Source organism: Parasteatoda tepidariorum, chromosome 6, assembly GCF_043381705.1.
Source record: "Parasteatoda tepidariorum isolate YZ-2023 chromosome 6, CAS_Ptep_4.0, whole genome shotgun sequence".
NCBI classification, from domain to species: domain Eukaryota; kingdom Metazoa; phylum Arthropoda; class Arachnida; order Araneae; family Theridiidae; genus Parasteatoda; species Parasteatoda tepidariorum.
In genome coordinates, this window is record NC_092209.1 from 82,300,082 (window position 1) to 82,326,456 (window position 26,375).

A 26,375-nucleotide genomic window follows, 5' to 3' on the forward strand; every position below is an offset into this window, starting at 1 on the left:
AAAAACTGAAACTAATAGCGTTAAAATAACATAGCGTCGATAGAATCGAAAACGATATTTCGTAACGAACTGTATTTTTTTCTTTGGAAGTGACAAGCGGGTAAAAATAATTTTAAATGAACTAATCGTATTCATCCGACAGGACAACAATTTCCATGTGTATTTAACTGCGCACAAATAGTGACTCGATGCGTCAAATGTTTACCAAACCTCTTTGAATCCGGCAATCTTTTATTTATTTATCAAAAAAGGATCGAACCTGTCATTCATTGGTGGGATCGGCATAACCTTTGTAACCATTGATACGAGATTTCATTGCCTGTCAAACAGGCACTTCAGTTGGTGTCATATTAAAGCATTTCACTCTTTTTGTGTCATTTTTTCTAACTCAAGATTCATTTTCCTTCCCTTTTTTACCGGTTTTTCTAAAAGACAAGACTTATTCATAAGGACGTTGAAAGGTAATTATGTATTATTTTATGTTTACGAATTGTGAACAACTGTTAGTTGCATCTGATTGAAATAAAACAGCTAGGCAACAAACGGTTATTCTGAATGAGTTGAAATTTGTTTTATCTTGACATATGCGTCATAATCTATATAAATAAAGCAGAATGCTTGTATGTGTACAGTGCGCAAAAAAAAAAAAAAAAAAAAAAAAAAAAAAAAANAAAAAAAAAAAAAAAAAAAAAAACGCACCACCCCGTATAACTTTTGATCTAATGTTCGGATCTTCACGTTCTAGGATTCAATCGAAATGGTTCGAGGGGGTTACCTCAAATATGCTAATTAATTAAAGCATGTGATATTTTAAGTTACGAAAATCAGACACAAAAGCATACTTTCTCTGAATAAACATACCGTCTTTTTCGATCAAGTAGCCGTTACCTGAGAAATATGGTCCCAATAGTTTGATCAGATGAGCGGTCCAAAGTTTGTACCCCTTAATATTAATTTTAATTTACGCGTATTTAATCATATCTCGAGAACTTCTTAAGCTAATTGAAAGAAGTTCGCACACAAATCTGAAATTCGTTAATCCAAAGATAATTCCATGTAAGCAAATAAATTTTAGTAATATTTTATAAAGTATATTTTTTATTATTTTATTTAAAAATAGACGAATACATTTTGAATTGTAAAGAAAGCAGTTGCTTACATTATGCACGTAAATGACGAATTTTTTTAAAAAAATATTATTTTTTAAAATTTTGATTTCTTTTGAACTATTCGACTGATTTAACTCAGATATTATACTTTTTCACCTAAAATTGCATTCTTTAAAATGACGTAAAAATTGTATTACTTACAATATTTTTATAAATTTTTTTGAGTATTTTTAAATGAAATAATAAGGAATAATACAAATTTACTAAAAAGTATATTTTGCATGGAATATCTTTGGATAAAAGATTTTTATAATTGAGTGTAAAAATGTTTCAGTTCGATTCAAAAAATCTCAAGATATGAGGAAATACAAAATAATAATAATAATAATAAAATTAACAAAAGGGGGTCCAAAATTTGGACCGCTCTCCTGACAAATTTTTGGAACCATATTTCGAAGATTACATTCACGCCCTATATTTTGGGGATCAGAATCTATCAAAAATAAGCTATATTTATTCAGAGAAAGTACGCTTTTGTATATGATTTCGTGCCTTAAAATATCGTCTGTTCTAATTAATTAGCATATTTGAGATGGAATCCTAGAACGTAAAGAATAGATCATAAGATCAAAAGTTATTTATTTCATTTTTTCCCCATTTATTTATTTTTTTAAGCATTGTACGTATCTTATACAAATCCGTCATTCTAAATCGATCCGCACCGGATTTGTTTTATATTCGTTCGAAGAAACGACGGACCTAACTCTAAGTTTTAAAATTTCCGATCATACCGTATGTCACGAAGAAAAAATTTTCCGTGGGTTTTGCCATATATTTACAATAGAGCGATTTGCTAGCTTGCAGCTCAAACTAATCAAAAATTAATTTCATCAGATGTTCTTATGAATTATTTATCGTTTGGTTTTTTTATGATAGGTTGTCACAAGTAAAATCAACTTTAATGATTTCACGATGTATTATAAATAATTTCACGACGTCCCAAAATTCGGATTTTAAAAGGCATATATTGATACTTACTACCACGTGTTTCTTATATTGATACTTACTCTCTTAAAGCGTGTTTCTATAAAATTAATTACTGAAAACTAGACAAAATTACTAATGAAGCTATAAAAAAACTAAAAAAGCTATCTATCTATTAGACCGTTTTTTTGTTGCGGCACACTTTTAACGATTTCGAAATTTGACGGCACACAATGAAAAAAATTAGATTGAAAGTTATTTTATTACCTATTTTACATTGTGTTAAATAGTTTGTGACAATAATTTTGAATGTGAAATAAAATAATGTGTACTAAAAAAGCACATTTATTAAGGGATTAATTATTTTTTTCGACCAATTTTTTATTAGTTAGTAACAGTTATTTATTTTTTGCTAGTTATTAATTGTTAGCTTGTTTTCTATAGTTATTAACTGTTTTTTTTTTAAACATTAACTGTTATTTGTTTGTGATTTCTTGCTACTAGTTAACTAGTTTTTTTTGCTAATTATTAATTATTAGCTTAATTTTTGTTAGTTATCCTTTGTTAATTTGTTTATTAATTGCATAGCTTACTTTAATGATTAGCTCTTACAAAATTTTTTAAAATTGTGTGTCATATACAATTTAAACACTTCCACCTTATTTTAAGATTGTCAGAGACAAGACAATCGCCGACGTTCACGCGGTTAAGGCGTGGAAAAATTATAAAGAGTATATATATATATATATATACTTTAATTTAAACTTTACTCATAAAAAAAAAGCATTATAATTTTTATTGTATCATTTCTAATATTTGGCTGCACATTTTAAGAATTTGGCGACACACAAAAGTGCCGCGGCACAGTGGTTGAGAATCACTGTTCTAGACTAATGAAGACTATAAGACCTTGGGAAAATAACAGTAAATTTTGATTCTATCACATTTTAAATGATACTATATGTATCTGTATAGTTAATCTTACTTTTGGTCGTATTCTAAACTTTATTTGGTACTGCGATCGGGGGATTAAAATCTCTTCGAAACTTAATTTTATATTATTAACTCTCATCATAATATGAACCGTATTTGAGTGATCTCGGAAATTTTGAACTACCGATTTCCGAGGTTCAACATTGGTGATTATCGTGGTCATCGGTGGTGGGGTAAATACTCACACTGTTTTATTGATTTATTTTGCTTTCGCTATATTGATATATAATCACAGAGAGCACTCTTTTTTTGCGGATATAATCGTGTGAGCTGATGACGATTTTATATCTTCTCCTTATTTTGTTTTTCGTTTTTTTAATTTTTTTATCTTTTTAACTATTTTTAAAAAGTATTTTATTTAGTACTAATTTTTCTCGTCTTAAAAATATAATTTTTTGTTTTCTTTGTAATTTTAACTCAACTATTATGTTGTTGATGTTAATAATCTCCAGTCTGGTCTGACAGAGTCAAGCTGTGTCTGTGAATCCTTTAACACTAATGGAATCAATAATCAGTCGGAAGGAAGTATATTTTATTTTATTTCATAATCGTCGTTGAACAGCCGACGCAATTTTTGGTTTTATGACTACTAATATTCAACTATGTAGCCTTTAATTTTGAACCCAATCCAGAAGACAAGGAAACTCCTGTATCAAGTATTGGGGGAAATTTGCCTTCGTGGAGGACTTATTGATGGCAACCGCAATTTGCGTTACATGGAGAGTAAGACCACGAGAACCTCCAAAGGTCTAACCCATGATCCGTCTGGCACTGAGGATATTTTACGTCAGCACTGCTGTCGGTGCAAGCCGGATGCAGAGTTCGCATCCACCAGCCATCTTTGAGATTCTAACCGGTAGACCTCATTGGAATATTTCAACGCCCCCCTTTATAAAAATCCTGTTATTTTGAGCATGGGGACGGAGGAATTTGTGCTGAATTATAAGAGGCAAATTTTTTAAGCAATTTTTTTACGCTTTCAATTTGTTTGGTTTTTTAAAAAAGAATAAATTAACTCGATAATTTTCTCACGGCAGGTAATCGCCGTCTATTTGTTATGATCAAAATAAATACGTTTAATGAAAAAAAAATCAACAAAGAAACCTATGCTTAAAAAGAATAATTTATTCTAAATTAGATAATTAAAATAACACCCAAAATAATTTTGTTACACTAAAAAGTAGTATCAACGAAACATTCAAGTAACTATGTTAGTGGGATGATTGTACTTAATGGTTCAGAACCAATTCCTTAACGCTCGGTTCAATACTTTTAGTGAGATGAAGATGCAAATACCCACGTTTGCACAATTTCGAGTCGATTTCTTCTTTTTGTGACAAGATCCGTAACAGCACTGAATCCACATTCGACAAGTTAGGAGGCAGGGAAGGCAATTAAAAAAATTTTAACGATAGTCTACAGTCCAAGATAGAGACGACTGTTACCTTTAACACTAGATTGCCCATGGAAGTCATTTTGACTGCTTTTTAATTTCAATTAGAAAAACAATGATAACACAATTTCTTAGAATTTTGTGACTTTTTGTACAACATATAATTTTTTTATTGTTAATATTTACAAATAACTTGTTATATAACTGAAAATAATAACAAAAATATTAAATTTTATTTTAAACAAATTTCTTTATACATTAGTTATGCTTTCTTTATTCATTAGTTATTCTATGCAGTCATTTTGACTGCTTTTGAGCAATATAGGTATTTCAGTCTTTTTAGTGTTAAGTAAAAATTCTGTGAGACGATCACCATTTCAAAGTTTCATTAGTTAAAAGTTCGACCAATTCCTCGTAAATCTGAACCTCTGCTGTTTCAATATTTACAAAAGGGTTCATAAACCCATTGAGGGACTTCGAGGGAACAAAACATCTTTAAAATGGTCAGAAAAGTCCATGTGCAAAGAGTCAAGGTGTTGACAATATTCTTGTGTATGTGCATCATCAGAGAGAATTTTCCCTGCATGGCTGAACTCATTCCAACCAAAATTCTGCTAAAACAAAATCAGTTTTTTTAGAAAAACGAAAATAACTTATTTTGTAGGGATCGAATTGAGCTCGTCGCCTTGAAGTTGTAAATTAATGCCCTTAAATTTTACAGATAAATCAGCCAAAGTCTTTCTTAAACTCTAGCAATCTGTCTCTTAGAGCTACATTTCTGTTTTCGAGGAACTCAAGCACAGAGTCGAAAAGATTCCAATACCTATTGAGACAGAAGCTTTTGGAAAGTCAGTGAATCTCGGTGTATATTGCAAGCGATTGAATTTACGTCACGTTTTTCTTACACAGTTGTCTAAATAATCGATCTTAGAGAGCATTACTGTGAATTTTGTTCACAGCAGATACGGCATATTGCAATGATTGATGCAAACGGTCACTGAGATTTTTTCTTACTAAATACTGTCTGTGAATCACGCAGTGAACAGCTAAAATATCTGGTACCTCCCTTTCCAAAAGGGCGATAAACTCACGATGTCGACCCACCATTGCAGGAGCCTATCAGTGGCAATGGACATAATATTCGCAAGAGGAATGTTTTTCTCTTTAAAATAATCTTTGACAGTACTAAAAATAGATTTACCTTTGATATCTACAATCAAGCTTCCTGCAAAAAGCATATCTTGAATAATTTTCCCTTCCTTTACAAACCGGACCTATGCCTACAGTAAAGCCTGCATTACCTGGCAAGGTAGATTCATCAACTTGAAGGGAAAATTCGTTGGACATCAAAAGTTTGCATAAAGAAATTTCAACGTCTTCACCCATCTCATCATTTCGTCGCCGCACTGAATCGTTGCTTATGGGATAGTTTTTTATTACATTGGATGATGTAAAACTGTTTCTAAAACTTCCTTGACAACCGGCAGTATCAACTCTACTCCGATGGTTTGAGCTTTCCCAGATTTAGCAATAAATTTTGATATATTATAAGAAGCGATCAAACCATCGTCGCATTTTTGTGATGACGTTACTAGTAACCCTGAGACCGAAGGTGCCTTCAGAAACGTGAAAAAAGACGTTCGTCAAAAATGACAAATCTATATCTAGTTTTTTGCAAATGCTCTTGCTAACGGTAAGATTTCCTTACCTCATTAGATAAAACTTTATTACAAAGTAAACACATAGGTAATTGAGAGTTCAACAGTAATTGAACAAATCCCAACTTCAAGTACGTGACACTGTATTGATGACACTTCTTTTTGTCAACCGACATTGTTGGTGTCAGCAAAATACAAACGATGAAAGAAAATCAACTATTTCTCAAAATTAATAAATAATTTATGATACTATAAAGAACTAATTCGCGTATGTACCAGGCCAAATAAACTATGAGATCTAATCGAAACTGGGGAAAAAAAACCGCAAGAAAGCTAACGAAAATCATTATAAGAAACAGGGGTCCAATCAAACATTCATACTGAATGCGCATGTACTGCAATTTCAACCAAATGGCTTGAATGAGTCAGAGGCAAAAACTACTGGCTCATGCGCTGAGCTGTGTTGGTTCGGATCGAAGAATAGGTGTCGTATAAGTTCGTTTTATTGCTGTTTCAAATAGTGTATAGGATAATCTTTATTTATTATATTAATTTAATCTTTTTTTCTTTATTATAATTTTTTTTTATTAAATTAATCTTAATTTAATAATTTTATTTGTAAGTTTTAAAATTAAATTTGAATGACAAAACATGCTCAACGCCCCCCTACCGCCCAAAACATACCCAACGCCCCCCTACTGCCCAAAACAAGTTCACCGCCCCTTAGCATAGTCCCACCGCCCCCAGGGGGGCGGTATCGCCCCCGTTGAGAACCAATGCCCTAAGCCATCGCGACGCTGAGGCAGCATATTTCATCTTATTTTATAACCGTCGTTGAACAGCCGGCCCATTTTTTGGGTTCACGGCTACTGATGTTCAACTCTGTAGTCTTGTAGACACAATCTAGAAAACAAGGGAACTTCTGAATCAAGTATTGGGTGAAATTTGACTTTCTTAATGAAACTAACTCGCATTTGCGTTACATGGAGATGAAGATCACAAGAATCTTCCATGGTTAGAATGACGGCAAAGGGACTCTGACCCACGATTCGCTCAGGGAGGAAGTATAGATGTCTTTCCATAAAAGTTCGGAGCAGTCTAAGATGTGTTTAGGTGAAGCTCTGTAATGGTGCATTAATACACGGTCTTCCTGCCCTTTAGAATATAGTGGACACTTATTGTACTAGTTGGCGAGACGTGAGAGGGTTTTGTCGAACCTCTGGTCGCAAGGAAGTGTTAGAGATAGACCCGGTTTCCAACCCTTATACCAGTGGTGTGGACAACCAGACTGGCCAATTTTGTGCTTTTATTCGGGAGAGTATCACTAACTTTGTTAGCTCTGTAGAAGAGGGAGAGGAATTACTTCTTTACAAAGGCTGTCAGGCAATTCATTCTCATAGATGTTAACATGTGAAGGGACCTAATGGAAATGAATGTCACGTTGATAGGAGATGAGCAATAGTTTGTTCATAATAGAAATATTAACTTTGTCTCCTGTGTGGGTCCAGTTGCTCAGGTGTTGAATCGAGCTGCTACTGTCAGTAAGTATCCAAAGGTTGGCATAGTTGCTTTTATTCAGAACAGCATCAAGCCCTGCGTCGGTCGCTAGCAGTTTACTTTGAAACAAAGAATTCCGGACTGAGAAAAAATCTGTTTAGTGGAGTTTCAATGCAGATTCCACTGCTTGCTCGATCGTCGATTTAACCGCGTCAGTGTAAGTCGTAATGTCACACTGAGGAATCATTCTTATAACTTCTAGGGCCATTTGTCTGAGGTGGTCAGGAACAAAATCCACCTTATTAACAGGTGTAGAAAAGTTGAAGTGAATTCTGGAAAGGTCTTCCTCAGGATTAGAAAAAAAAATTAAATTTAAAACCATCGCAATCAAACTAAAAACAACGCACAAAGTGCTATTGTAAAAAGAGAAAAATAAATGAAACTATCGCTTAATCTACGTATAATTATTTAAAATATTAAAAGTAAAAGAATATTAATTATACATAAATATATTAGCTACAGATATATAAAGCAAAAACAGTAACAAAAAAAACTAGATTAAATTATTGTTTCAGTAGAAATGTATAGTTTGTCTACGGTAAGAACTCCCCCCGTCACTAAGCCTGTGGACGTCTGCTGCTATGGAAACAAGAATAGCAACATTTGACTTAGCAACATTGCGCTGTTTTTTATTTTGGGAAAATACAGGAGGAAAATTTGAATGTTAGTAGTAAAACATAGAACATTAGTTTCATAATGCCATTATTTACTTAGCAATACAAAAATACTAAGTAGAATATTATAGAATTTTGCTACTATCCAATTTTCTCCCTCTAAATTATATTTTTTGTCTTATGAATGAAATTTTTAAATATTAGAGTAGCTTAACTTTCTATAACTTTTTCTTCTTGTTTTCTTTATGCACAAAACATTAACCAAATTTTAAATACATTCAACTGTTTTCATTATACACTTAAGTACTACTATAAAAATTTCCTAACATTATACGTTTTATTAGTGTACATATCCTACCAGCCAACCATAATTTTCTAAAATTCTGCAGACTTATAACACAAAGTTCTAAAATAAATTACTTGAATTTCTTTTATTTTTCTAAATTTTCAAATTCTTGAGTAATGAAAAATCAAAACAAACATTACAACTATTTCAGTACAAAATTATTTTATTCTAAAACAAACTTTTAAACATGAACGTTTTATGTTTACCAAAAAAAGGTAAAAAGAAAAAATTACTAGTTTTTGTATTTTTGTTTTATTGATATAAATAAAAAATCTTTTTTTTTTTTTAATGCAAAAAGGCAACACTTGAATTTAGTATTTTTGATCTTGTTTTTAAACAAAAAAAGCTTTCCATGTTTTTACAACTGTTTGATGAAGCTTAAAGTTCCAAGTCCTTGTTTACGTGTAACTACAACTGCAAGCAATCTCGGAATCTTTAAATGTTTTTTTTTTTTCAAATATTTTTTAAATGAACAGGAATAGGGAATATTATATTTTTCACTCGTTAATACACAGAGCAAGGAGGAATCACATAGATGAGGGGACTAGCCATAGTAATTAGATTCAGTAGTGCCATGAAGGCACATATGGAGTTCGAACCGTGTTCGAATTCCTCAACTGGCTTACACCGGCCACAGTGCTGACGCAAAATATCATCTATGGTAGACTCATGGGTCGGATGAGTCCTCTTTCCATCAAGCTAACCGTGCGAGGTTTGCGTGGTTTTCCTCTCCATGTAACTCAAATGCGGGTTAGTTTCATCAAGAAGTCCTCCAGGAAGGCAAATTTCTTCCATTACTTGATCCCTTGTCTTCTGGATTGGGTTCAAAATTACAAGGCTACGAAGTTGAACATTAGTTGTCGTAAGCCCAAAAATTGGATTGTCTGTTCAACGACTGTTATAAAATATGAAATAAAATATATTTTCAAGATCTAGGTTAAATTTTTATTTTAAGTACAGTCCCTGGACAATTTATTAGATGCGCTATAAGATTCTATGTAAAATCTTAATTATCAGGTGATACTATACTATCCAGCTTTATTGTTTTTACGCGTCTGAAACCGGTTTGCACTTGTTTACGTTCGTGTATCAATTGGTTGAATTTGACGATATATGATATAAATTCGATGATTGGATAGATTAGACGATCTATTATATAAATATAGAATATTTCTTATAGCAGGTATTATATTAGTATATTTTAATAATTCGATTAAATTATTAGACTCACTGTAGTGTTTTAATAATTGCATGTTTTGCACGGGTTTCTATACAAATTTTTTTTATTTAAACATACATGTAAAGGATTTTTATTCTGGATATCTTTTATATACTAATAAAATATTGTATTTATTTTCAACGCATTGCACTACAATGTTAAGTAATTGATACACGAACGTAAACAAGTGCAAACTGGTTTTAACCACGTTGAAACAATAATACAGTAAAGTATTACCGTAAACCGGGGCGAGTCTACCCATTTTAGTTTTATTTAATTTTCACTATTTTAAATTGCAAATAAAATTTTTTTTACCGACGGAGGACTTAGTTCAGACTCTAAGGAAGATGGCGCTGTAGTAGTTTGATCCGTTTTTATTTATTTGGTGTCTTTTTAACCGACCTGTTCAAACGTCTTTTGAGAGATTTGTATTGAAAATCAGCAAACTTTTAGTTGGTGCTCCGTAAGTATATTATTATTATTACTATTTTCACTTTGGTTAAGTGATAAACTTATCTAAGACTAAGATTACATTAATTTTATAAAAAAAAAAACAAAAAGAATGTAAGTTTTGCTGTTGTAAACAAAAAGCCAGAATTCGCGGGGCGAGTCTACCCATTCGTATTTAGTTTTAATAAAGCATAATAATATAATTTAGAACTTTGTTTATATTAAAATTAAGTCATTTTAAATGAATTTGAGTATATTATTTTAATTCTGCATTGATAAATTTATCATTAATAAGAAAATTTATAGGTTAAATATAAATGTAAATATAAAATATGTTTATTTTACCTATTTTTTCAATTTTTATATTACAAAATTAACTTTTTTTATTTAATGCAAGTTAAATAAATTATTATTTATAAATTATTATTACCTCCCAAAAGAATGGGAAAAGGATTTTTCATGATTCCCAATGTTTGAATTTCGATTTTGTTAATAATCTTTAATTATTATTATTTATTAATTATTTAATTGTAAATTTATATTAATTTTAATTTATTTTTATCAACAATAATCAGAAAAAAATGTTATTTTATAATGTTAATGATTATAAAAACAAAACTGTGATCAAAATGTGATAATCGATCAAATACTCAATTTGTGTTATTTTATGAATAAAAAAATGGAATATATAATAAAGTTATGAATATTACTTCATAAATATCCTATATAGTATCTAAAATATCAATTTAATAGTAAAATTTGATTGCTTCATAAATACTTCATAATTGAATATTACTTCATAAATATCCTATATAGTATCTAAAATATCAATTTAATAGTAAAATTTGATTACTTACAATGTTAGCATTCATTTTAGTAGAATGGGTAGATTCGCCCCATACGAGAGATTTGTCAGCAGTTCTATAAAAATATACAGTAACAGCGTAACTGTTAATATTTTCTAAAATCGATTTCAGAACTTTAAAGAGGGATAAATAGCGATTCCGAAACACCTATTAAAAGCCTTTTTTCTTTAATATTTACAAAAGTTTGACCACTTGAAAGTTGACAAACTGAAAAAATGGGTAGACTCGCCCCGGTTTACGGTACCTGATAATTAAGAATTTACATAAAACCTTTCGGTGCGTCTAATCCAGAAGACAACGGAATTCCTAGATCAATTAAAGTGAGAAATTTGTCTTCGTGGATGACTTCTTGATGAAACTATCCCTCATTTGAGTACATGGAGAGGAAAACCACGAACTCCTCCCACGGTTAGCCCGACGGCAGGGGGACTCTAACACATGATCCGTCTACGACAGAGGATATTTTGCGTGAGCACTGTGACCGGTGCAAGTCAGGTGAGGAATTCGAATCAACCAGCCATTGCCGGGATAGGAACCCGGTTCACCTTATTGGGAGGCAAGTGCTCTATCGCCTGAGCCACCAGCTCTCTTGAAAATGTAGATGTCAACGTAGAATAAACAATTTGGTTTAAAAATTCAGTCTTCTTACTATTCACCAAAATGCATTTTTCACCATTATATCTTTTCTGAACCAGAGAGGTACGGAGCATCTTCCTCTTGAAAATAAACAGATAATTGATCCTTTGTGTAATACTTGTAACTTGATAACTTGTAAGAGGGCAAACGAATTCCTTTTAGACTTTTTTGAAGATGGAGAACTATAACTAAAATTATGAAAGAGAGAAGAAAAAAAAGTTTACGCTGAAAACACTAAATGTGAAATTAAACATAAGATATAATTACATTTATAGTGAGCATGGATTTACTTAAAAACACTCCCTATTATTTTTAGCACAAAGTATGCACACCCTTTTATTTTCCGATTAAAATAAGGAATTCTATATAATTTATAAGAATTATAAATTCCATTGCAAAGAAAAAATTAAAATATTTCTTTTATCAGAAATATTTGTGATCAGCAGCAGAATAATCGCCAAGGCCTTGCAACTTTCGGGCACCAGTCCGAAAGAATTAAAAAATTATCTAAATTTTTAAAAAATATCACAGAATATAAAAAAAAATTTAAAAAAACATCACAGAAGACGAACAACTGTAAGGGTATTATAACTAATAGTCACCCCCGCAAACCTGTAAATGAGTGAATGAGTTTTTTCTTAAATTGCAAGTTTTAAATCCTTTTGTCTCCTTGGCGTGCCAGGTCACGATATTGAAACCTTTACTAAATAAGACCTTCACCTTTGCTAAATGAGATAAGGGTACTTATATTTTAAATGTTAAATTGATTGTGGCTTAAGGGATAAGGCGATCGCCTCCTAATGAGGTGAACGGGGTTCGAATCCCAACGAAGGCTGGTCGATACAAATTCCGTACCCGGCTCGCATCGACCACAGTACTGAAGTAAGACATCCTCAGTGATAGACTGATCATGGATTAGAGTCCCCTTGCCATCAGGCTAACCGTGGGAGGTTTTCCTCTCTATGCAAAGCTGCAGGTTAGTTTCATTAACCCCTTGGGGACGGGTGATTAAGAAAAGCTTTCGTACAAAATCAGAATCAAGTTGTAATTAAATAAAAAACGGTAATTTAAATGCAGTCGTTGCTAATTTGACAGACTTACTTTGCTTTTACTTTAATTATTGTTAGTTTAACCATATATAATCAATGTTAATTCAAAGTATAATTAAATAGTTTTATTTTGAACAAAGTAATGGTGAATTAAATAAATCAAACAATTATAACCACACTCACAAATTAACTGCTAAAAAAATACTTTGGTTACAAGTTTTATCTTTTTACCCTGATTGATACGGTTTTATGCTGGCACGTATTTGTGACAGTCGGCGCGAAAGGGTTAAAGCTTTCTCCACAAAGACAAATTACTCCCGATACTTAATCCAGGAGTTCTCTTGACTTCGGGCACAGAGAGAAAAATTGGTGGAAATGAAACCCTGAAGCAGCATCTTCCATACATTAAAGAGGAAATTATGTTTCTTTACGAATCAGTAATTAAAAATGACAAGAAAAAATAACCCTTAAATAGCTTCAACAAGCTTTTCTTCTTCTATTAAATAGCTTTTAAATCCTGATTCAAATAGCTTTTTCTTCTTCTGATTAGCAGCACTTTGTGTTTCAGACACACCGCTCCAGTAATAAATTTATTAATTAATTTTTTTTTTTTTTTTTTTTTTTTTTTTTTTTNAATTATTTTTTTTTTTTTTTTTTGCTAAGCAAAGTAGCGTTGAAAATAAATATTATTTTGTGCTTATGCAACTTTTTCAGTTTATTATTATTCTTACTAGCCGAATGTTCGTTCTTCTTACGGTTTGCAATGAAACTAAATAAACAATAAATCACGAGTGATCAACATTACAAAATTGAAAGAGATATGCAGACATGATTAATTAACTTAAAACAATAAAATTTGTTCGTTGCTTGTTGCTTTTCCTGATAGGCTTACATTATTTTGTCAAAGCTGTAGCCTATCTACCACTACAAAATTATAACTACAATTCACTAGTATATAACGCATGTTAACTCGACTCTATGTTGGGGCACCTTTTCATAGATGACGGTTGACATGGTCGATTACTCCTCGCCTCACATTGGTTACCTTCGGACGTGATGTGAACACACCTACATTGGCAGAAACGCCCACTTCGATATGAACACGCCTACCTAGATAGTAACGCCTACTTCGATGAATGGTTCACATGGAACAGTTGACTTGCTACTTGTGACTGCGACACTTTCCACCTCCTCTCACTGTTGCTACGCAGTCTCGTCTCGATCACACACAACGTCAACCTGCATACACCCGACTGCTAAAGGCAACACAGGAGCGACTGCGACGATGATCTTAATACAGCTCTCATGACTAATGCTCAAAAACCCGGTGACCTTAAACCAGTTCTCCCGGTCTGTCACAAATACAGCAACAAGTGGTATCCATGTATCGAATTCTATCATAGCTATGATTCTGGTGAGGGAGTACTGTAGCGTATCTACCACTACAAAATTACATTGACAATTCACTGGTATATAAGACATGTTAACTCGACTCGATGTTGGGGTACCTTTTCATAGATGAAGGTTGACATGGTCGATTACTCCTCGCCCCAAAAAGCAAAACAAATTTTTACAAATTCGTGCTATCTAAAATGAAGATTAACAATGCTCATTATCATTTGGCATAATTCTATCGCTCGAGAACGAGACCAATTTCTGACTGTCAAAAATTACCATAACCAACAATTTTCTCCGGTACTTACCCGATTCGGTCGGTTGAAAAAAATATTTCCCCAATACCTATGGTAAGTATCGTGATACCAATATTAGTATAGTTTGTCTATGGTAAGAACTCTCCCCTCCACGAAGTCTGACGCCGTCTACTGATATGAAAACAAGAATAGTGCATTCCAGGGAGGGTAACTTATTATTACGCGAGGGCTAACCCAGTAGACCAAAGAAAAGAAATTCCCTTTCGTTCTCCGACCTGAGCAAAAACCTGTCCTAAACAATGACCCCACACCCCTACTTGAAATAGTTATACCTCGTTACCATAGTCACTGCCACGAGTCCAGACAAATGGCTGGAGTAGTTCTTACTTAAGACAAACTATATATAGAGTACATATTAAAACAACACAAATTAACATAGTATTAGTAATTCCTATTACCATTTTTTTTTCTTCGGATAGTTACTTTCGAATTGAAAATAACAAGAGGCTTATCTTTAAGATGTTAAGTGTTATCTCCGAAATGATAAGCGTACTAATGATATATTTGATAAAACTAATGGCAACTTTAAAAAAAAATTGACATTGTCAACATATAAACGAATCGAAGAAATTAATGAATAAACTTTATTTTCTTCCCTGCCAGCAGAGATTGCAGTGCTGATGCAAATTTTAACGTTGGCTGAAACATATCAGAGCTCCATTGGCATCGGGCTGACCATGAGACAGTTTCGTGGTTTTTGCCTCCATTTCGTGTAAATGCTTTAGTTTCGCATGAAAGATTTCTTGTTGGTGAATGTGACCTTGTTCTTTGAGAAGGTGTTCTCTTGTCTTCTGGATTCAAGGCTAAGCAGTTATTTCAAAGAATTTTTTTTAAAAATCGGAATGTTATTGGAGGTACATGATTTTTCACAAATGATTTTAATTTTAGTCAAAAATCATTTCCTTACTGCGTAATCGTTTCTTTATGCCACTTGTGTTGGCGTAATGAAAAACTGATTGATGATTAAAATTTAGCTTCAATAAAAATGACCCATACTGATATAATTATGAGTAAAAACAACTTTACCAGTAATAAATGATAGAACCATCTTAAATATTTAGATGAAAAGTAATGTTTTTTGTTGAAGTTTGCGTTTAATTTGACATCATAAAGTTAGCTTTAAAAAATTAGAAGAGGTTTGTTGGTTTAAGATGCCTAGTTTTTTTTTCTTTTCTAAACTTTTTCTTTCTTTCTAATTTAACTTTCAACTCTAAAAAATAAATCATTGATCCTGGATCGAGTATTGGGAGAAATTTGCTTTGTGGAGGACTTTTTGATGGAGTTAACCCTAATTTGCGGTAGATGGAGAGGAAAACCTTCCACGGTTAGCCTGGCGGCAAGGGAACTCTTGATCCCCATGATCCGTCTACCACTGAGGATATTTTATGCCAGCACTGTGGTCGATGCGAGACGGTTGCGGAATTTGAATCGACCAGCCATCGCCGGGATTAGAACCCGATTCAACCCATTGGAAGGCGAACGCTCTATCCCTTGAGCCATCGCGGCTAAATGATTTTATTAGTAAATGATTTTTATAGCCGTCGTGGAACAGCCGACCCAATGTTATGGGTTTACAACAAATGGACAAGGGAACTCCTGAATCCAGTATTTTGAGAAATTTGCCTTCGTGGAGAACTTTTCGATGGAGCTAACCCGCATTTGCGTTACATGGAAACGAAGACCACGAGAACCTCTGACGGCAAGGGGACTCTAACCCATGATCCGTATATCACTGAGGATATTTTATGCCAGCACTGTGGTCGATGCGAGACGGGTGCGGAATTCGTATCGATTGGGATTCGAACCCGGTTCGCCTCATTGGAAGGCAAACGCTCTGTCTCCTGAGTCATCGCGACTCAAATAAATAATTTGCATTCATCGTGGTTTTTCCCCCAAAGACATCCGAAATTGATGATATGTAAATAATAGGAAATAACTAATAGGGAAACACTGCACGCACCTCCAATTGGGGTTGATGCGGAGTTGGGTGCAGTGCACGAAAATTTGCGAAGGCATATTTGTGATCAGATTTCTCTTTTTTGTAGATGATGTTAAGCTTAAAGCTTCTGGTGGTCACGTGCCTGTTCATGAGGTTGTCGTCCGCCACTCCCCTTCCGCATGGTGTGAACATCGATGACGATTCTTTCAGGAGCAACATGTGTGGATTCCTCTGCACCAAGAGTCCACCAGAAGGAGGGTCATTTTGCAACTGCGACAGACATCCGCTGGGAAAGAGATCCGTCAATGATAATCCTTTTTAAACACACTGTGCTGGAAGAGTCGCAGTTTTCAGTGGGAATGTTTCCTTCCTGACTATTCTTCCACTAAGGATTGGCATTAAGGTGGAAGAAATAAGGACAAAATGGAAGAAACTGGACGAAATGGAAGAAGCTAAAAATGACCACTATAAATTTGCTTAAGTTGAAATTATTAAAATTTAATATAGTACCTCAATAAGTTTCTTACTTCTATTTTTAATAAAAAAAAAACTTTTATGTTACTTATATTAGTTTTAAACAGAATTTTAAAATTCACATTTTATATTTTTTGAGAAGTGGTTTGAGTATTCATTTTTAACAGTTGTCCATTATAAAAATTAGTGAGCAGTTCTCAATTGAGAATTCAATATGTGGTTTGTAGTTGTGATATGTTTAGTGTGACTTTCTTAATTTAGCAAAATGTATTAATAAAATTTAATTATGATAATTTAACAGCTCTATAGATAATTATATTTTAGGTTTTGCTGTATTCCTGCTTGTAAAATATTGAAAGAAACTGTGCATTTGTTTTAATTTCTTAGGAAATGTATTAAATTTTTGTTTCCAATTGTTGCTTTTGGTTTCAACTTATTTAATTGTTGTTGTTGTAGTTCATTTACGTCGCACTAGAGCTGCACAAAGGGCTATTGGCGACGGTCTGGGAAACATGCCTAGGGATGATCCGAAGACATGCCATCACAATTTTTATCCTCTGCAGAGGGAATGGCACCCCAGCTTCGGAAGCCCAACAACCTGCACGCGAAGTCGAGCACTTTACGGTAGCACAGTTTAACGAGGACCAATACCGCACGCCCTCGGTCCCTACGGAGACTGATCCAAGTGGTCACCCACCCGCACACTGACCGCAGCCGGTGATCTGCTGGGAACCATGTCTTAACGATCAGTCCACTATGGGACTCAACTTATTTAAAAATGCTATATTAAATAAGCTGGAAATTAATACTGTTATTTGAACTAGATTGCAATTATAAACTGATTATTTCGTTTTGAAAAAAAGAGTTTCTCCTATTTCTTTCAATCTAATTATCTCTGCTTCTACTAAAGGTACTCACACGATATTTTAACCCTTTGCGGTCATATGTCTACTCTCAGCGACCAACGCTTTTTTATCGTTCTAATCGTATGTCTGCTCTCAGCCACCACAGCAAAGATGTTAACCACAGTTTAATGGCAAATTACATATATTGCGGCTCTGTGAAGATGCATCGATTGTTCTGTATGTTCAAACAGACTAATTAAAGGCAGAAGATGTCAAACTGATTATTTTGGCGCCACATGTTCACGAAAAGCAGGGCTTAATATTGGAGACTGCTTTGAAAGATACCACACGATGGAGAACTATAAAATGTAATTTTTACATAAAATTGAAACATATTATTGTGCTACATGTATATCTTGAGTTTAAAAAAGAATTAATAAATTTTCTTTTTCCTTCATAATACGAAAATTAATTCCGACCAGCATGTATAAACTTAATACGCGACCTCAAAGGGTTAAAATATCTGATCCGAACTTGCTTCTGTAGAATGGATGTTCTTTATGTTGAAAAGAATGATTGAATTTTCACTGCGATCTTGAACTATTAATTCATAATTATTTTTACAAGTTCTCTGATAAATGGCATTATTTAGGCATTGCAAGACTGATCAGGAAACCACACCATTGTTTTCAAAAAAAGATGTCCGTAAATTTGATAGACTGTAGATAAGAACTCTTAATATATTTAGATATAGTTTCTGAGGATTTATTTTTATTCAATTAGATCTTCATCACGGTATAGAAATTTCATTTTAAAAAGACATCAAACAACAAATTACATAAACTAAATAATTACAATAACAATTAGCCTGTTGTAAACATTAATTGAGTAAATGTATTTCTGTGTTTTTTTCTTAATAAATATAACCGAACGACACTTTTCGAGTTATAAATTGTTCTTTAGTAATGAGTTCTTAACGAAGATTCTTAGGATATTTTTTCTTTATGCGTGTATTAAAAATTATTCATCTTTCAAGACATTAATTATTATGTGTGATCTTCTGCAAAATTTAAGAAATTTTTTAAAAATTTATTTTAAAACTGGCGAAAAGAGAAAGAAGCACTTCCCCAGGCCCGTACTTATCTCTTTAAACATTCGTTTAGCCCGGTTATAATATTAATTTGTCATTTCTTTTCATAACGGTTGTAATAATAAAGCAAATAACTAAAATCAAACCAAATTACTATGATAAGCTTTATTTTCACTTATCTTTTTTGTTTTGTTTCCTAGTGAGATGAAATTTTTGTATAACGTTATTTTTAGAGTACCTAAAATTTCTCATAAAAATAAATACTATTATAGATTGAGAGAGAAGTACTATATATAGAGAAAAGTACTGTGTGGGTACATGTATACTGAGTGGAAAGAAAAACACTAAAAATATTTTATGAAGGCTTTAATATTCGTGTTCTATTTATTTTGACAAAACATGGGTAATAAATAACTCAGTACTTAATTTCCCTTTAAAAAATAACAATAGAAAATTTCCATAAATAGTGACTACAATTTTCAATTAAAACATATTTTTTTCTTTTTCAAAGAAAAGGTTTTCTATAAGTCTAGTAGCAAAAATTGCATAGATAGGCAAATGTTTATAAATGTAATGCAAAAACATAAGTTTTTCACATAGATTTTAAGAAGATGCTGAAAATAGCCTTTGGTAATAGTTAATGAACAAAATTTTACTTCTATTAGTTATTATTGCAATGGGGTGCTGGTATGTCTAATTATTTAATTTTGTTTAAAATAATGTTTTCAACTAATTTTATAGGACGTATCTAGCTGATAAGAGATAATGTATGGAAAATAAAGTACAGGTTTTCCTAAGCAAATGTGTGAAAAATATTAGCATTTCTAAGGGGAAGATTTTGAAAAATAATGTATTACAGTCAGATGCATTGGGACTAGCCACAAATAATAAAAGCCTTTAACTTCAGAGAACATAAATTATATGTTTTTAATACACTAAATTTATAATTAATAAAACACAGGCAATACAATTTACTAAAGCATTAAATTTCATAACAAAACCATGAAATTTAAAGGACAAAAACACAAATTTTGCGCCAGCAGCGTTCTCTTAAAATATTTACTTTTGGCCGTTATTATGACATTATGAAAACAAAATATTATCTACATCTCAATATACCGTTAGAGTGCTTTTTCATCATACGACACAACTCAGATCAAATAGGACAATTATTCAAGATCACAACGCTTGAATGTGCCATCTGGTGAGAAAGTTTTCAATATTTTTTTTCTGATATAAAAATTATTAAACAATAACTCCCCGAAAAAAGTTTTAAACCACCTTAAACACTAAATTAAAACTAATGTTTTAGTTAAAACAATCCACTGATTACTAATGTTCATCGCTAATGTTATTTTTTATTTGAAATTATAATGAACTTGCCAGGAAAGAATAATCCCCAACCAAAAAAGAATTCTCGTTCCTCTCAAACTATAAGCCACTACTTGCAAATGCGTTTTACTTTTCTGTTATTTTAAGGGTTTCGTAAAGTTGTGCGTTGATAATATAATAAATTTGACTGGAAAACTATCCCCCACGAAAAAATATTTCAATAATTATCCTTTTTTTCAAATATCAAAAAAAAAAAATTTAAAAAAATACTGAGTTCGTTTTTACACTGCGGATACTGCATTAGCATCCAACTTGGTGGAAAAGAAGTTTAACTGGTTCTAGTATGAAACATATTCTGAGTGTGTGCAAGGAAGAAAGGTCCTAAATATATTTTGGCTATAAAATTCAGTTAAAAGTTAAAGAGGCAAAAATTAGAAAATCCTTTTTATCTATTGGTTTCAGAATAACTACATCCCGAATAAATAAATTCATTTGCATCATAAATATGCTTTTTTTTTTCACTTTTATTTTGCACTAAAAACATTATTAATTTATAGCTTTTATTATAAAAATAATTATTTAAATTTGAAATGAATTACAATGGGAATTACTATTTCAGAAAGTTTATTTGCTAAATGAAAGGAGAATTATATTTCCTTCACAATACATTTAATATTCAAAGAGTGAACAAGATATAAGTATATATAAATTTGATTAGTTTTTTAATACACAATTCACTTTTGATTTTTTTTATTCATTTCTAAAGAAGAAAAAAAGAAACATAAGTCAACCATTTTCAATTTAAAAAAAAAATAAAAAAATTAACTAAAAATCACTGAAGTTTTATAATTTTTAAAAAAAAAAAAACATTTTAATAATGATTAAAAAACTTAACATTTTTCTTTAATTTTCATACTTATCTTATAAAAGTAATATAATTATTAGTTTTACTGCGCACCTTGTTTTGCACCATTAAAAATAAGTCCAACCACTACATTTTAACGAGCTTTGGACATATTGCATTTTTTTTCTTCTTCGATGTAGGCATTGCGTGAATGCCTTTACACTATAAATAAACACTAAATTTAAGAAAAATCCCTCCCGGGCACCAAAATGAATATCTTTGTTGCGATGTTAAGTGTTGATAAAAAGAATTTTTTTTAAAAATATTTTTTTTCAATAATAATATATTGAATAAATTATGAAAAGGATATGCATTTATAAAAAATAGCACAAGTAGGTATCATTGAACTTTTTAATTCAAAATAAAATTACCAAAATTCAAGAATAAGAATTATTTTTCACTGATAACCATTCTCAACATTTGTTATAGTTCTTTTTCGAAAACTGTAATTCCGCATACTTTATACATTTTCAGCTTATGTATTCACCAGAAACTAAAACAGAACTAGAATAGATGTTGTTCCCAGACATACAAATCCAACTGCTCACATAAAACTTATAATTTTAAGACTTATTATTGAGAAAAATGCAACTCGAAGAAATAAAAAAGATGGAGTCAATATCTGTGCAATAAAATAACTAAATTTTAAATATTTATTACGTATATATATGGAATGGAAATTCATTTTTCATTAATCGTTATTATAATACATAATTCCTCAATCATTATTAGTTAAAAACTTAAAACATCAATGGGCATCCATGATTTTTTTTATAGTGACAAATATAGTTATAGCATTGAAGGTTAAGATAAACATAAGTTTTAATTCTGTCTGCAGCTTTCAGTTAGTTTTTACTAGCTATATAAAAGTAAACAATCCAGAAACACTAAAAAAAAAAGATTTCAAAGCATAGAAAGATAACATGATAGGTTTCCAAAGGAATAAGTAAATTTATGAACAAAATAATAATAATTAACAATGAAAATGCAAACAAAATATATGAGTACCTTAATTAAGGAATCAGCTAAGAAATGAATGAGATAATTAACTAATTGGTGAATCAATGCGTGAGCTAATGATTAAGGTAACAAATCAATAAACCTTTGAAGGAGGAATGAATCATAACTTTTTAATGCTAATTAATTTGCTATTTTATACATTCATTAACTCACCGATACATTGGTTTATTGATTCATTCACTCATTGTTACACTGATTTGCTCATTCATTGAATTAATTTAGTGATTCTCCAGTGATTGATTTGTGGAGGAGTTATTGATTGTTTTATTGCTCTAATAACAGTATGGAACAATATTTTTTTTTGCTTTCTGTTGAATGAGATTTTTTTTAAAGAGATCTTGAATATTTTGACATAGCTGATTTCAAAAATGCAATTGGTTTCCTTCTTCAAGCTACAGTGTTTTTCTTTTCTAAATGACATTTTTAGTCTATTTTTGTTGAAATGTACAAGTTTAAAAATTTTATATATAATAGAAGGTTGCATAAATATTGCAACAAACTTCTAGGGAAGTTAGGGCACATCATTGAGACTAAAACCCATGTTGCTAGGGGCATATGATGACTATTATGAACTGTTTCATTGTATGCTTCTAAACAGTGCCCTTAGCTGCATACAACGAGATTTATGAGCATGGGTTCTGGTGCAATTATAATCCTGATGATGTGTTCTAACTCTCCTAGAAGTTTGTTGCAACATTTATGTGACCCACTGTTATATATAACATTTTTAACTTGTACATTTCAACAAAAAATAGACTATAAATGTAATTTTTAAAACAAATCTGCAGCATTATAAGTAAAACTAATTTCAACTTTGAAATCCATACACCCCAATTAGGCAAGATCAAATGCAACAAAAAACTTGTTCCCCAGCGTATTGGATTAATTTGGTGATCCAATGATTTTTTTGTTCCTGATTTGCTATTTAATTGAGTGCCTTGTATGCATACATTCTTTGCGATTTTGAATTGTTCATTCATAGATTTACCGATTTACTTGTTCAGTGATTCCTTGGTTTAAAGGTTCACAGATTCATTGATTTGTTTGTCCACATCAATTTTGTTTTATTCTAGATATAGAAGTTTAATTTTATCAGTTATTTACTGTTATTTGCTTAAAAATAAGTTCTAACTAAAATAGCGAAACAAAATTTTTAATTTAAGTCCCTCCTAACCTTTGTACTAATAAGAATGCAGATATTTTACATTTTTATCAATAATCATGTGTAAAAATGAATTTTGAAACTTCACTGATGTATATTTATGCGGTGACGGACTATAATAACTTTTATTTCCACAAAAAAAAAGTATAAGACTGGGAGTAGACAAGTTTAATAAAATAAGTTAAAGCAAAATCAAGCTCGTTAAAAATTATGCAACAAATAATTTATGATATAACTAAGATAGCGGAAGAACGTTTTAGTGAATTTAAAAAAACACTCAGTTTTAGAAATTTGTTCTCAGAACATATTTTTGCATTGATATCTACCATACTTAAAAGTCTTTAGGCAAAATTAGACCATAACATAATCCAGATAACTGAGTATTTTCAAAAAGTCCCTTAATAAGTTCTTCCCTTCTAATTAACAACTGCTTTAAAGAACTATAACAGTGAATGACAACACTTTTTTAAAAGTTAAAAATTAAATAATACTATCTACTGGTAAAAATTGTCAATATGTATATATGTATGTGTACATATATATATACACAACCCCAGTGGCAGAATTTTTTCTAGATTTTTCAGCGACAATTCTTTCTAGTAACTAATACCTTTCTGAGAGACATTTTCAATAGTAGCAAATATATATGTTACTAATTTAAAGTATCAGAGGTGCTTTTTGTTTACAAATAAAGTCTTCACGTATAGAGCAGAACAGTATATATATTTTTTTTAATTGTAAAGGTAAGAATTTTTTTAAAATTCTAAATATAAAAGAATACATATTCTAATATTATTGGCAATTTTAAATTTTTGGTATTTGGAAATTACTTTTTATAATATCAATCAGAAATTGTAGATAAAGCCCATCATTGCAGAATTTTTTTTATTCTCAAAAGAAAGTATAAAAGAAAAAAAAACACGAGTGGTTTTTTGAATATAATTCAGCAGAAAGGGGGGGGGGAGTTCTGCAAAAAAATATATATATTTCGAAAAATTCTGCAGATAAATAAACTTTATTGCTATTCAAATAAAAAAACTTTGTGCAGGAATTCTGTAATGTTCTGCGACAATGTCACCGCATGCATTTACATTTAAATTTTTCTAATTGCTTTTTCTTATTTAATTTTCCACAATGGGGGCTCGGGGCACACAGTTTTTGGTTTCACCACGGACGACAGAAAGGCTCCTGTGTGTTAGCAGGCAGTGTGTCCCCTGATGAAGTGCTGTCCTGCTAACACATATATCTTAAATTTTTTTTTAAATAATTTTTGTTGTTCTCTGCTAAAATTGTTTTTCTGACTTTTAAATTAAAATAAAACAAATTTGGATTTAGCTTCTTTAAGCACTTTTCAGTTTTATTTATTATTTTAAATGTTACTTACTTATTTTGTCTTTTTCTGCATTTGTAAATTAGTTTCATTCTTTGATTAAATGTCACCGTGTCGTCACCATTCTGCCACGGGGTGTGTATGTGTATATATATAGATATACATATATATGTATAGATATATCTAAAGGTGTGTGGTGTCTCTGGATGCATAATACAAAGGACTAGATTGCTCAGGATCAGACTTCTCAATCATGTCTAGATCAGAGGAGGATATCCTGGATTCCTGGACAAGAATGTCTTCAAAAAAGTCTCCATTATTGAACTCAAAGTTAAAAGCTTCTACATAATCAGAATCACCACGAAATAGCTGCCGGAGTAAAGACTCCCCATCCGGATCATCCTCTTCAGTTGCTGCTGCAGGAGTTATTATTATTTCTGGAACAGGATTCAAGGCACTTTCTTTTTTCTGAACTGAATCATCACCAGGAACTGAGTCAATATAAACAGATTTATTTATTATTTGAGCAACGACATCTTCAAGCAAATCCTGGACGTCTTTTTCGCACACCGCATCTACTTGAAAGCGATTATTTTGTAAAATCGAATCAGCCTCGAAAAGCTTACTATCTGAATCCAATTTTGAATCAGAAACAATATGTCTTTGGGAAGGAAATATGGCACCCGAAGTATTGTTAAGTACAGAATTATATTTAATTTCTTCTCGGTTTCCATCAGGTAATGTTTCGCAGGGAGCTTCATTGAAGTCAGAAGATTTACTTACGTCATTCTGAGAAAAACCTGCCTCACCACTGTTGAAATCTGCTGCTCTGTCCTCATCAGCATCTTCCTCTGAATGAATTGCATTTGAAGAATTAAACCGGCTGTCAGCTGCCTCTGAAGAAGTTTCATGATTGAAAACATCAACTGAAGGAGTAAGAAAATTGATTTCATTTTGGGTTGAATTAGGGACGGATTCAACGCATTCCGGAACTGATTTTTTGTCCCTCTCGACAAAGACAAGTTTATTGAGCTGATTGCAAACTAGTTGACTCATTTCCAAATCAGACAGAGCAAACCTACCTTCTAAAAAAGAAAACAAATCAATGATTTTAAAATTAATTTTTAAAAAAATGATGATTTATTTTCTGACCTCTTGCTCTAAAATATATTTTGTGTTCAACTAATTTTTATGAATGAAATTTTCAAATTTAACTAAGAAATAACAACTTAAAAGCTTAACTTGAGTTGATTTTTCAATTTTTTTCTTTACACAAAGAGCTTTCAGGCAAATTTTATATAATTTATATCAACTGTTTTGAAATGTTTATTTTCAATTTTAAACGTGTTCAGAAATTTTTTTTTTAGAAAAGAACCAATTTTATCAAAATTTCTCGATGAAATCAATGATAATTTTAAAAATTTGAATGTTAGATTGAATATTATTTAATCTTATATAATATTAGCTCTACTATTAGAAGGATTCAGAAATCTAGCATTTTCTAGCACAGTAGTATGATATCGTTTTGCAACCTCGGATATACTAATATGTAGTTTGTACGGCCATAATTTACAGCTGTGTAATATATATATACACAAAAAAACATCTTTAAATGCATCTTTTCCTTTGTGTTAAAAACAACACCAACACAGGACCTCACACCCATGGCCCATTTGCGGCATCTATCAGTTTA

General features: G+C 31.5%; 1 protein-coding gene and 1 long non-coding RNA gene across 3 annotated transcripts in view; one reads left to right on the plus strand and one right to left on the minus strand.

Annotated features, from left to right (window-relative positions):
- Positions 1-321: 321 nt before the first annotated feature.
- LOC107450019 (uncharacterized) lies at positions 322-17,417 on the plus strand. Its single transcript, XR_001584849.4, has 2 exons — positions 322-461; positions 16,632-17,417. It is a non-coding gene; the product is annotated as an uncharacterized lncRNA (long non-coding RNA).
- Positions 17,418-19,285: 1,868 nt separating this feature from the next.
- Positions 19,286-26,375, minus strand: part of LOC107449992 (uncharacterized) — a 40,126-nt gene continuing 33,036 nt past the window's right edge. For both annotated transcript variants that reach the window (XR_011636891.1, XM_016065687.4), the window contains exon 15: positions 19,286-25,767. Coding sequence is in view for 1 of the 2 variants with exons in the window: in XM_016065687.4 (XP_015921173.1) it covers positions 24,866-25,767 (902 nt within the window). In the remaining variant the exon portion in view is untranslated. The remainder of the gene's footprint in view (positions 25,768-26,375) is intronic.